This window comes from Stegostoma tigrinum, chromosome 31 (assembly GCF_030684315.1).
Source record: "Stegostoma tigrinum isolate sSteTig4 chromosome 31, sSteTig4.hap1, whole genome shotgun sequence".
Classification (NCBI taxonomy): Eukaryota; Metazoa; Chordata; class Chondrichthyes; order Orectolobiformes; family Stegostomatidae; genus Stegostoma; species Stegostoma tigrinum.
Window position 1 is genome coordinate 33,124,375 of NC_081384.1, and position 13,647 is coordinate 33,138,021.

A 13,647-nucleotide genomic window follows, 5' to 3' on the forward strand; every position below is an offset into this window, starting at 1 on the left:
GATGGGGTGCTGCTGGGAGGATGTTTTCACTCATGGGAATTGAGAACCTGGAGACAGAGTTTAACATTTAGCAGTTTCTCATTTAAGTCTGGGATGAAGAGAAATCTTTTCTGAAGGGGAAAAAACCACCAAAGGAACTGTGGGTGCTGGACATCTGAAACAAAAACAGAAATTGCTGGAAAATCTCAGCATCTGTGGAGAGACATCAGAGTTAATGTTTCGGGCCAGCCCCTTCTTCAGAACTTCAATCTTTTCTGAATTTGTTGGTCTGTGAAATCCTCTACCCGAAGGGGCATTGGGGGCTGAGTTGGGGATGGATTTTTGAATGAAAAGGGCATTGAGGTTTATGGGGTAGTAGAGAGGAACATGGAGTTGAGGTTACAATGGGATCAGCCATGATCTTATTGACTGGTGGAGCAGGTGTGGCTAATTCCTGCTCCTAGTTCCTGTTGTATGTGCTGAGGGCGTCTGGAGAAAATTACATTAGATCATCCACTTGCAAATCTGGCTAAAAATGGTTGCAGAATGTTTCAGCTGGTCTTTTGCATAAATTGACAAAATAGTAAACAATAAAGCTGTACTGGATTGCCATGAAAAAAGAACTACTTCAGTTTTTAACAGCCCCATTAGTTGATTGAAGTCACCATAAGACTATTTCATCTGTTCATACTGTTGACCATTATGGGAGGTAGTCAGAGTGCAGACTGGGCAGTTTATGTGCTGTTAGCAACTGGATTAGTTACTTCATTACTACAAATGAGTAGGGGTTTTGCTGTTTCACTTATTAGAACTTAAGCACCCATTTTATGCACTACAGTCTATTCATTTTCTGTTTGTTCATAACCATCAGAAATGAAACTCTGCATTGCTGTTTCAAGTTCATTTGACCAAATACAAACAAAATCAATGCAAAGGTACATTTTGTTTATTTAGATTTATTAAACCAGCACTTGTTTATGCAGTCCCACACTGCATATTGAGATATTTTTTTAATTAGCGTTGTGCTAGTGCAAACCTTTGGCACCCAAGCGCATGTATATCTATTCTAAACTCGATGATCATCTGCCCTTTTTACAATGCCTGCTCCTAAAATGCAGGTTCACTTTATGTGACAAAATACACTGTACCAGTCTGTTAATTATTATGGGAATGCCTCACAATCAAAAAAAAATGAAGCAGATGGTGCTCTGCGTCAGCACAACATGGACTGCTGGGATGCATTAGCAATGTGTTCCAATACAGCGTGGAATAATTTGTCTGTTTGTTATAGTGAGAACGGTCTGCACAAGTCAGCAAGCAGCACAAGCTAATTCTTTCAGGTGCACACTTAATATCTTCATTTCCTGTTATTTTGACTTTGAGTTTAAATAAGAAGCTTGTTGATTTGGACAAATGCTGAAATAATTTTGGGATCAATTCTGCATATTTTTTTGGGTCTTTTTTCCTGATGCCCTGGAGACGTTCTGAGGGGCCATGAGTTATCCCCACCCTCCAGTACTTTGCCAACATTTGCCATGTGCACGTTGGCAGCTTATATGACAGCTTGAGTCTGTTTTTGTTCTTGCCCAACATACTTTGTTTTGTTTAAGTCGTGCTTCTCACCATTAGTATGTTCGAGAGTGAGACTTTTTTTGTATTTCCCCTTACCATTGGTTACTAAGTTCACTGCCTATTGTCACCGCTATTATTTGTTCATAGATTGAACCTTGAACCTCTGCAGTCCTAGGGGTGTAAGGGTGCTTTCAGCTCTGGCAAGGAAGGTGTTGTAAGATTTTAACCCATTGATAGTGAAGAAATGGCAATATTATTCCAAGTCAGGATGGTGTGTGGCTTGAAAGGAAACTTGTAGGTGGTGGTGTTCCCGTGAGTTCACTATTGTCACTATTTATGAGGCAGGTCGAGTTCAATTTCTAGTCAGTGGTATTTTCAGGATGTTGGTAGTGGGACATTCTGTGATTGTACTGCTATTTTAAACAGCTAGAAGTATTGGTTAGATTCTCTCTCTGGTTGAAGATGGTCATTTCCTGGCATTTGTGTTGCTTAAATGCTACTTTCTAATCAACCCAAACCTGAATGCTTTTCATTTCTTGCTACATAGGGGCACAGATTGCTTCATTATCTGAGATGTTGTGAATGGTGATGAAGATAGCAAAATCAGCAACAAATATCTCCACCTCTGACCTTATGTTGGGGGGAAGATCATGGAAGCAGTTGAGGACGGTTTGGTTGAGGAGACTACCCTCAAACTTTTACAGTGATGTCCTGTGGATGCCATGAGCAACCTCCGACAACCACAAACATCTTCCTCTGTGCTAAGGGTGATGTCAACCATTGGAGAAATTTCCCTGTAATTTCCATTAACTTCAGATTTGCTGGGGCTCCTTGACGATGCAGTCATCATGGGAGCATGAATGATAAGGGCTATTACTGTCATATCACATCCAAAGGTCAGCGCTTCTTGCAATGTTTAGACCAAGGCTGTAATGACATTAGCAGCTAAGGGGCCTTGGTGGATCCCAAACTGAGATCAGTAAGTAATGTATTCCCTTGCAAGTGTTGCTTAATAGTATCATCAAGATCCCTTCCACAACTTTGCTGAATGAGTGCACTGATAAGACAATAATTACCCATTTACATTTGTCCTGCTTTTTGTGCTCAGGGTGTACATTACCCACGTAGCTGCCAGAACTGACTAGCATTTGTCTGGTTCTTAAGCATAAGTCTTCGATATAATTGTTGGAATATTTTTCAGGCCCAATCCTTTGCAGTAACGCATGCATTCAGCCATTTTTTGATGTCTTGGGAAGTGCATCAAATTGGTGCGAGGCTTACAAAAACTGAAATTGCAAGGGAAACTCTGCAGTTCTGAGGAGGGGTCATTGGACTTGAAGTGTTAACTCTGCTTTCTCTCCACAGATGTTGCCAGACCTGCTGAGTTGCTGCAGCATTTTCTGTTTTAGTTTCAGATCTCCTGCATCCACAGTTTTTTGTCTTTTGTTTGGCAAAAGACAGGCATTTGTGATTCTGGGACCTCAGGAGGAGGCCAAGATGAATCTCCTCGCAATACTTATGGCTGATTATGGATGCAAATACTTCAGCTTTGCATTTTGCGCTGATGTTCTAGGCTCCCTCGTCATTGAGGATCCTCTGCCACTCCCTGTTGGTTGCCCTCTACAATTCACTACTGAGTGATGGCGTTGCTGGAGGGTTTAAATCTGATCTATTTGTTGGATTGCTTAGCGCTGGCTATTGGCTTCCAATATCGGCTGCCTCATGATCCCCATGCTTGTCTGATGCTTACAGGTTCTTGCAAGCTGTGTTGTCAAGAGTAGGGAAGTGCACAAACTGATCGCAGGGAGCCATTCAAGTGAGGGGAGGAAATAGGCTTGTGCGAGTAGTGGACAGTATAATGAGGGGGGAATTGATACAGCTGTATTGACTACCAGTGCCCGGGTTAATGGTGCTACCTTGGGGCTGGAAAGGAACTTGAAGAGAGAGGGGAAGTATTCAGTCATCATTGTCCATGATGATCCAACAACATTGGTAGAGAGTGGAAAGGAGGTTCCACTGCAAGAGTGGATTCTGTTGCAGGATGTCTCTGGAGGAGTTTCTCAGTCTGAGTATCTTAATACCAAACATCTTTGGCTGCTTTATTAATGATTCTCCCTCTATTATAATATCAGAAGTGGACCAATTTTCTGCTGATTTGTACAATGTTCTACACCACTCATAACTCTTCATAAACTAAAGCAGATAGTGGTCAATATGACAAGATCTAGACAACCTTGGGCTGATGAGTGGCAAATAACATTGGGATCTCCCAAATGCAAAGTAATGACCCTCCCAACAAGGGAGAATATGTCACCCTGTGGCATTCAATGGCATTATGGTCACTGAGTCTCTTAATGTCAAAGCCCAGTGTGTAACCATTGAAATAAAGCTGAACCAGCCTCGCCACCTAAATACCATGGCTACAAGAGTAGGTTAGATGCTAGAAATTCTGCAGTGAGTAAGTCACTTGGTGCTTCCCCAAAGTTTGTCGACTATCTACAAAGCACAAGTCGGGTACAGTACTCTCCGCTTGCCTGGATCAGTGCAGCTTCAACATTACATGCAGCTCAGCATCATCTAGGACCATGTTTACACACTCTACCACCTATGCACACTTGGCAGCAGTGTGTACCATCAACAAGCTAAATTGCAGCAACTTGGCAGGTCCACTTTAATAAAACCTTGCAAAATGTGTGATTTCAAGCAAGTAGCGGATTGAGGACATTGCCACCTAAAGTTTCCCCTTCAAGTTGCATACCATCCTGACTTGGAACTATAGCACTGTTCCTACAGCCCTTGGGTTGCAGCAGTATAAGAAAGTGACTTACCAAAACCTTCTCAAGACCAATGTGTTAGGCGCAATGAATAGCCTCACCAGCAACACCATCCCTTTTGAAAATAATTAGTTTTAAACTTCATTTGTTTCTTTGCTGTTCTCATATCTTTGCCCTTCTAAGTTAGAGCTTCTTTTCTCGCCACCTTTTCAGGTATAAGATGATTTCAGAGTTCACATGGCCAAATCATGACATGCGATCTGATCAAGAGGCTGTGAAGAAGCTGGTAGAGTGCTGCGGGTTTCAGCACGATGTGGCTTATGGGAAGACTAAGCTCTTCATTCGGACTCCAAGAACATTGTTCACTCTGGAGGATCGGCGGACACAGATGATCGAAAGGATCGTCCTTTTCCTGCAGAAGGTGAGCAAGAGACCTTAGTACCAATCAGCTCCACCACCGTCACAGCAACTAATAATGTAATTATTCAAGTATCAGAATAGCAATGGTAACTTTTATTTGACAACATGGACTTACCATTAGGTAATTGATGAATCACAACAATCTAACGTTATTGGAAACTGCTTTGCAAAGTAAACATATCACACCCATGCCAAACAAGTTGCATGTCCAAGCAGCTATACCTTAAAAGTCCTGTTTATAAAGTGAACCATACACAACAAATATTATACAGCATTTGAGAAGATATTTACGTTGAAGTGAAACAAAATATACTGCTGAAGCGTAGAATAAATGCTGCAATGATTGTCTCATTTAAAAGCAAAATGTTACTATTCAGAGAATGAGTTCTGGCAACGTAACCAGTTCATACATTCAAGAAAGAGTTTTGAGCTGGCAGTATGAAGGGAATAGGAAGGTTAAAGAGTGCTGTGATATAGTTGAGCTTATAAAAACCAAAATCAGGAAACTCCTATCAAACGTGTCTCACTGATTCAAGCTGTGGTATTGATGGTATGAATTGCTCAGGCAATGTTTTTGCACGTACAGTTTTATCATCTTCAGGAAGCAACCTCAACTATTCAAGTGTTACCAAACCACAGTTTTGGCCAGAATTTATACTTGGGGCTTGCCCCCTCACATTTGGAGCCCAAACTGAACCGCGCCCAGTGTGGACGTTATTATGAACGACACACTTGCCCCTTTAATCAGCTGAATGAACTGATACACCTGACAGGTTCATAATCTCAGGATTTGGGCACATTGTTGATAAACCTTTTCTGTTTAGTTTGTACTTAACTTTTATATGACAACATGGATGTATCAATAGGTAATTGATCACCTGTATAACTACACCCCCGTTTTCCTGCACTTCAGTTGTCAGACATACTGACATGACTCATGCCACATGTATCACACTCTCTGACTTGCTGTAAGGCAGTACTGGCCTTGGTTCACAACAGAAGGATAGACAAAAAAATTTGTTGCAACTGTTGCCCAAAATAATAATTGACCAATGGTTTACTTGCAGACATCCTTTGGAGTCTATTCTTAAGTTTTAATGTTGCAGACTCTTTAATTGCTGCTGGCCTTAAACCAACGGATAAATATATACTGGCATTTGGTGCAAGCTGGCTAGTTTTCCTGCATAGGATCCATTTGATCTAATGTTTTGTTCTCGCTCTGCCTCGCTCGCTCTCCCTCTGCCTGCCTCCCTCCCTCCCTCGCTCACTCCGCTCCCTCCCTTGCGCCCTCCCCCTCCCTCGCGCTCTCACCCCTTCCCTATCTCTGTATTTCAAGACATTTATGTATAATTCAGCTAATTTCTTTTGCAGTTGGAGCTCTCCAGATGAATGCTATCACTGCTAAAAGCATTAGAATTGTGGCTGAATTTCATGTTGCCCATTGTTTCCTCAGGTTAGCAGTTACACTTGTGTAGCTTCCGAGACTTAACTAACCCAGTCATGAGCTGACGTTTATATCCGTAGAGTTAAATGCTTCAGAATCACACTGTGTGTTTCAACAAGTTAGGGATACAGCACACACCTAATTACCAAAAAAATGGAAAGTTCAGCCTGAACTTGTCTTCACAGTAGTGCAAATCTTTTACGTATTCAGCTCCTGTAATTTAGTAGTTCTTTTACACTGTTGTGAGTTAATTGTGAAGTTGCTTTCAAACTGAGAGAGATGTAATTCTATACAATCATTAAGAGGAAAGTTATGGCTAATGTTTAGCATGAGCTGGGCTTGTCAGTTTTTATTCAGCTGCCCCTTTTTGCTAAGATGTCTGGTTCTCCCATCTCCTCCCTTGGACCACCTCAGAGGTCTACTCCTGTGTTTGGGGAGACCGAAACACACAGCTGTTAGAGGAAAAAGGGAGGAAAGACCTGGGAGATGAAAGCCAGTAAAGAAGAGAAAATAGAATCTGAATGAGGAAACAGAGCTAGATGGATAAAAGAGCTAACTTGCAACTATCACAGTTAATGCTGCATGAGAATCTGAGTTGTTTTGAAAGGCTGAATTGTTAAAACGGGCAGATTCGTTCAAATTTGTTGCGAGGAGTGATGATTCGTGTAAGTGACCCTTGAACAAAGGCTTGCAAGTAGACCTTTGATATCCCTACCATTGTTTTGCTCATTGTGGCAAAGCATTTAGATGATGTTGCTGAACAAGTATTCTTGCTGCATTTATGTGTTGACATAGTGCATTCTTGTGCTCTCAGCTCATTCTTTCTCTATCCCTAAACTGTGGAACCTCAGACTTTACATTCAATGAAGATTGCAAGCTTTTTAAAACATAGTTTACGAAATCTCTGCTGTTTGGCTGCCTGTCTATTCAACTTGGTCTGTCCTACAGTATGGAATGTGGGTCCTTCACTGAGGTTTCTCTTTAAGAACAAAATGGAGCACTCTGGTTGCGTTTTAAAAGGATAGCTTACTTGTGTGAAGAGTGCTGTAAAAATGTTAAATGACCTACGTTCTGAAGAATAAATGTTTGCCACACATCTCTGAAGTTGGAAATTCTGCTAGTTGTAATCTCTGAGTGTTTTTGAGTTTTTTTTTTCAAAACCTGGGATCTCTTGCTTTACAAGGTTGCAACAGATCTGCCACATTCTGTGAAACCATATATATAACACCACTTTTCAAAGCTAAATTTGAGAAACTAAAAAGAGATGGGGCCCCAGGCCAAATAAGAATTGAGGACATGAGATGAATAAAGAGTTTGTTTATCCTGGGGTCAATGTTGACAATAAATCTGAGCTGTTAAATTTTTTTAAAAACTGTCAAGACTGGCATAGAACAGTACCATTAACACCTATTTGGCAAATTATGTCATTAATACTCTAAATATTTATAGATTTTATCTTCCCTCATTCCGTCATAGTATGCAAGCTTTGCCCTTCATGCTGAACTGTTTTTGTGAACTGCTGCAGTACATGTAGTGCATGTGCAATCATCACTTGCTGTAGCTGAATACTAACTTCTTGTTATTTAATGTACCAGGACACACAGATCTGCAGAATTCAGCCATCTTTTCTCATTTTAATAATTTCCTGTTTTTCTATTCTCCCTGCCAAAGTGGGCTATCTCACATTTTCCCACAAATGTTTGCATTCATTTAAGAAGTTTGCAAAAGGAGAGAGAGAGTTTATGTGCTCATCGTAACTTATTCATCATAGAGCCCCTACAGTGTGGAAGCAGGCCATTCGGTTCATTGAGTCCACATCCTGCCTCCCACCTAGACCCATTCCCCATCCCTCTAAGCCTGCATTTTTCGTGGCAAATCCATCTAGCCTGCATATTCCTGGACTCTGGGAGGAAACTACACAGACACTAGGAGACTGTGCAAACTTGCCAAAGGGTGGAATTGAACCTGTGTCCCTGGTGCTGTGAGACAGCAGAGCTAACCACTGAGCCACCATGCTGTTCCATTAATCTACTAGTTATGTTCGTTTCTTTGATAAATTTGGGATAGTTTTGACCCTGCATCCAATCCATTGATATACGTTTTAATAAGATTAGGTCTCAGGTCTGATCCCTGTGGAGCTCCAATAGTTAAGATTGCCAACTTGAAAACATCCAATTTTATCCATATGACTGGCTTTTAGTTAGTAAACTAATAATCTGTGCAAGCTACTGTATTAACCCCTACACCATTGTGTAGCAACCTATCAAATGCCTTTTGGAAATCTAAGTATGTCACATCGGCACATTTCCTATGAACAACATTGATTGTTACTTCCTCCACATGCCCTACTGAATCAATCAAGCTTGATTTCTCTTCCATGAAAGCTGTTGCTGGAAAAAATGTCAATTGTAGTTATGGTTTCTGAGCATGAAGTTTTGAATTGGATACAGGGCAACTCCACTTAGGTTTGTAAGATTGTTGATGAGGGAATTTTGATGAATCTGCATTTCTGGGAGTTATAATAAGATTGTTTCAGAGAGTTCTTGTATCATGATATGTGGTTTTTGATTTTTCTTGCTTCATGTAAAAAATCTTGTTTATTTTCTTTTCCTAAAAGTGAATTGACAACCGTTTTGTGAATATGCTCATCCACCGACCACCATAGTAAAGGAACAACAGAAGTAAAATTATGACGACCTATGCCAGTTTTCACTCTGAATCTGATATCCCAGTATTACTGGAACAAAAACAGTTACTGAAAAGCTCAGCAGGTCTGGCACCATCTGTGAAGGCAAAAAACAGAGTTAACGTTGTGGGTCTGGTGACCTGAAGGGTGACCGGACCCGAAACGTTAACTATGTTTTCTCCTTCACAGATGGTGCCAGACCTGCTAAGCTTTTTCCAGTAACTTTGTTTTCATTCCTGATTTACAGCATCTGCAGTTCTTTTGGTTTTTATGCCCAGTATTACTATCAGCTGGGATCATAAAAGCCTAGAGCTTTTCATTTTTAAGATTAAGATCAATTTTATTGCTCTTGTAAGAAGAGCTTTCATGGTCATGAAGTAGATTTGCTAGTGCACCTGGTGAAGTTTCTCTTGCATGTGTCTGAGGCTCACTTAATTAACGACATGGCTTGTGGTCACAAAGAAATCAATGCGCAAACTACAATCCTTAGTGAGTGTAAATATGGAAACAAGAAAAGTCCAAGGTCACCCTTACTGCTGTCCATACATGGCTTCCTCACTCATGAACTTCTCCCCTGTATTCAGGATATTTGTACTTCCTTTCCAACCCTCAGGAGTGCCAAGCAGATTTATTACTATTCCTGTAGCTCTAATCGATTTCTTTGCAGGAATTAGCATAATTCCTTGTGAAAAAATATTGATTGACCTTGAATTGTCTATTTCACAGATCAGATATCTTATCAAAGAAAATTTCCTTAAATTAGATGTTGCCTGAGGCTTGTGAATTTTATAGTAATTTAGTTTAGTTGAGTGCGCACAGCCCAACCAAAAGGGGAAGTACTACTATAGCAACTTTTGAAAACATACAAATCCCGCAGCATTTTACAATCAACTGACACATTTTGAAATGTTGTCACTGTTGCCATGTAAGAAACATGACAGCAAATTTATACACAGTAAGCTCCCACATGTAACAATGACCAGAGATTATTTTTTATGATGTAAGTTGTGTGGACAGCCACTAATTTCAAAAACAATGCTATAGCATTGTTTACTGCTATAAACTTTGCTCAAACCTAAATGTCCAAATGGTTTTAGTGTTCGTGAAACCATTACCTAGCTTAACCTGTGCTTCAAAAGTTTAATTAAATTGCTGTTGAAAGCTTCCCTCAGGCCAGAGATGACAATGGAGGCAGGTCGCACTTAGCCGCTGGGCATAATGCAGTGCGACTGCAAAAAAAAATGAACAATAGTTTATCTCTTCCATAAACACTTGTGATCTACTCCCTTTCCAAACCACCTATCCACCCCCTGGAAAGTTTGCAGAGGTCAGAAATGAGAAAATAAACTGAGAAAGAAAAATATAGAAAGGAAAAAATTGATGGTCGGATATACAATACAAAGTGTTTGACGTTTCAACCCTGCTGCCCAAGTGTCTGCTGAGAATACAGTAGCCCTGTTAAATGTGCGTATCAACAGCGATTTCAGATAGTTATGCTGTCATTTCTCTGTGCCTCAGGCTTTTTCCAACCAGCTATTGATCTTGAGCCAGTTGTGGTGGAGTGACGGTGGCCTCTCAGGATATGTGCTGCTTTTTCACAATTGCAGCATGTCAAGTCATGCAGAACTGATGAGCAGGAAAAAACAGTTGAACCTTTTGGTGATGGGAGAGTACGCTATTGATTTAGAATCTCTAACCTTGTCCTGAGCACTCCCTATGGAGAATGGCAGCAGTAATGATATTTTTTTAGATTGAGAGAGTCTTATGTCCATCACTGTTTTAACTGTTTGAAAAATTGTGTAAATAAATTTAAGCCTTTAAGCATTGTGTTTCTTTCTGATATTAGTTTGTACTGTTAAATTAGTTCTGCGCCAACATGTTTTTTAGTGTCTTTTTACATGCAAAATGCCCCAAGTGGAAATCAAGTGGATGTTAAGTTATGAGTGACAGAGTAGAATATGACAGGCACTGCATCAAAAATATGGTTTTGAAGTTTCAGGGAGTTAGATCTGAAAGCTTTGAATTGGGCCATGGGAGGGGAAGCGTTTGTTACTGATGATTCAAAGGGCACTGGAGGAGATCTAAGGCTAGCGGAAGTGTCTACGATAGGTAGGCACAAGACTAGAGGGATTTGAAGAGGATGACTAAAATTTTTAAGTTAGAAACATTAGTAAGCAGGTACTCAGCATAGATGTAGAGTGATGTTGATAAGGTGCAAACAGCTGAGATTTAGATCTGTTGGAATTTGTGGAGGATGAGCAGCAGCTGTGCGTGTTGAGGAAACTGGCTGTTGAACTACCAAAGGCATGGCTAAATTTTTCGGCAGTGGAGTTGAGCACTTTCTCAGTCATGGAACTGTGTAATTGTAGAAGTTAAAGGATGAGAGATTTAAATCTTGGCTCAAGTTCAAGCACAAAGTTGAGGTTGCACATGGTTTTGTTTCACATGAGAGATGACAGGGAGCTGGATCAAAATGATGGCAGTGGAAAAATTCCTGGAAATTATTTCAGTTTACCAAATATAGTGGGCTTGTTCTCCCATGTTCAAATTGCAATTTTGCATGTTTATTTCAGTAGCGCTGGAGACATAATGCAAATGAATACAGAAATGAATGAGTTACGAAGTGATCAATAAGTATCAACTGCATCAATTTCTGTACGGTTGTCAGAGGAAACTGAGGAAATTAGCAAATGTGCTCAATGTTAAAGTACTTGTGTCAATTCTTGTTTATTATGCCTTTTACCCGGTTGCCTGATCATCCATCCTACAAGATTGAGAAACATTTGGTTTTGTGGTCAGTGCTATGAGCCTTTTCGTTCTAGTAGGAAACTCCTAAATTGAGTACCACGTGAAGGGAGCATTGAACGTTAACAAAACCTTTCATATTTGTTCCAGAATAATTCGTTTCTCACTAGATAAAGGGCAAAATGAATCTTAAATTGTTGTGTGCAAGAATTTCTCAGAGGAAAGAATTGAGTACGGAATTGAAAATGAGATAATAGGAACTGCAGATGCTGGAGAATCTGAGATAACAAGGTGTAGAGCTGGGTGAACACAGCAGGCCAAGCAACATCATAAGAGCAGGAAGGCTGAAGTTTCAGGCCTGAACCCTTTATCAGAAAATGATGCCCAGGCCCGAAACTTCAGCCTTGCTGCTCCTCTGCTGCTTGACCTGCTGTGTTCATCTAGCTCCACACTTTCCCAAAGATCTTGACCCTAATCCAGCTGTTGCAGTATCTTAATGAGAATGTTTCCAAATTTTCTGTCTGTGACCTCTTTTAAAGTGAATTGTACAAATGTCCAGAGCATCTAAATAATTTTAGATAATTAACTTATCATCTTCACCCTGTCTGAATTTTCCTGAACCTACTGGTTCAAAAATTTATTGATCAGCAGACCATTGATGCTTAACCTTGTAGAGAGAGGTCAAGAAAGGGAAAAAATGTAACTTTTAAAGGCAAACTTCACTTCACAAAAGGATATAAATGATGTTAATGCTGCCAGATGTGGGTGTCGTCTTGGAGCTCAGGTAATCTTCCAAATAAATTGAACATTAATTCTGTTCTACAGCAGGCGTGTGGAGCAAAGGATTCTTTTTGTGTGGTGAATGCATTTTAAATACAAGGCCACCATTCAAAAGGTCAAGAGGTTGACCTCAAAGCTCCAGTAGCTTTAAACATTAGCTCTCATTTCCATTTTCAATGACGAGAATGAATGATCGATGCTATGTTTTTTTTTTCTGTGACAACCTTGTGCTGGGTAGGACTGAAATTATGAAGTGTTGGTGAAGGACATGAGTGAACTGCCATGTAATTAAAACAGAGGGATTGGGGGTGGAGGTGGTGAAGTGTTTTGGTCCCTATGACTGTAAATCCATTACTAGAATTTCAAATGTGTATGAATTATTGCAGTAGGGGTGCTCTTCAGCACAGATGCTTTACTTAAGTTATGACCAGGTAGGAAAGGTTATGAACATTGAGTGTGAACAGATTCAATGATACAAAGAAGAGCTATCGAATTTATGTTCGGTGAACAATGCTTCCCTTCCCACTGTGCAACAAAATATGGACTGATTAACTGCCTTACATTTTGCTGGTAGCTGAATAGCATTTGTTAAATGTACCTTCTCCCACTTTTCACTAAAAATTGAGCTCACCCGTACCAAAGACCCCTAACCTGATTTGCTTCACACTCCCTTCAAAATTGCTGATGGATTGAGGAAAGCCAGTAAGTTGCCATCATGCTCCACAGGAATACTGACACAATCCGGAACATGTAGAATTAGTCCTCATGCCTACTTTCTGTCATTGCTCTTCACATACCATCTCCATGAACTATTGGAATACAGAATCTTGCAGCAAACTTTCTCAAAATGCCCTCCTGTCAATATCATGCTGAGAGATAGGCATCTCAGAATGCCTCGGTGAAATATAATTTTTGGGTAACTTAAATATGCAACACCCCCTTTTAGCTCCTCTATTCTTCCCGTCAAGTGCATCTCCTCACAATTTTCCCTCGTTACATTCCATCTGCCAAGCTTTTGCCTGCTCGCTTAATCTGCCTTCTATCCCTTTGCAGACTCTCTTGCCATCTACATAATTTACTTTCTCATATTTTTGACAGCCAGAAACGCGGTTATAGTACATTCGTTTCTATCATTTAAGTCATTGACATATATTGTAAATAATTGTGACCCAATACACACCCCTGTTGCATGTCACTAGTTACAGTTTGTCTTTCAGAAATTTGGCCCCTCATCCCATGTCACTGAC

The 13,647-nt window shown here is 40.3% G+C and overlaps 1 protein-coding gene across 1 annotated transcript in view; it reads left to right on the forward strand.

Annotated features, from left to right (window-relative positions):
* The window catches only part of myo1d (myosin 1D), a 486,267-nt gene that overhangs the window by 189,726 nt on the left and 282,894 nt on the right, over positions 1-13,647 (forward strand). The window contains exon 16 of the mRNA XM_048560821.2: positions 4,539-4,746. Coding sequence (XP_048416778.1) covers positions 4,539-4,746 — 208 coding nt within the window. The remainder of the gene's footprint in view (positions 1-4,538; positions 4,747-13,647) is intronic.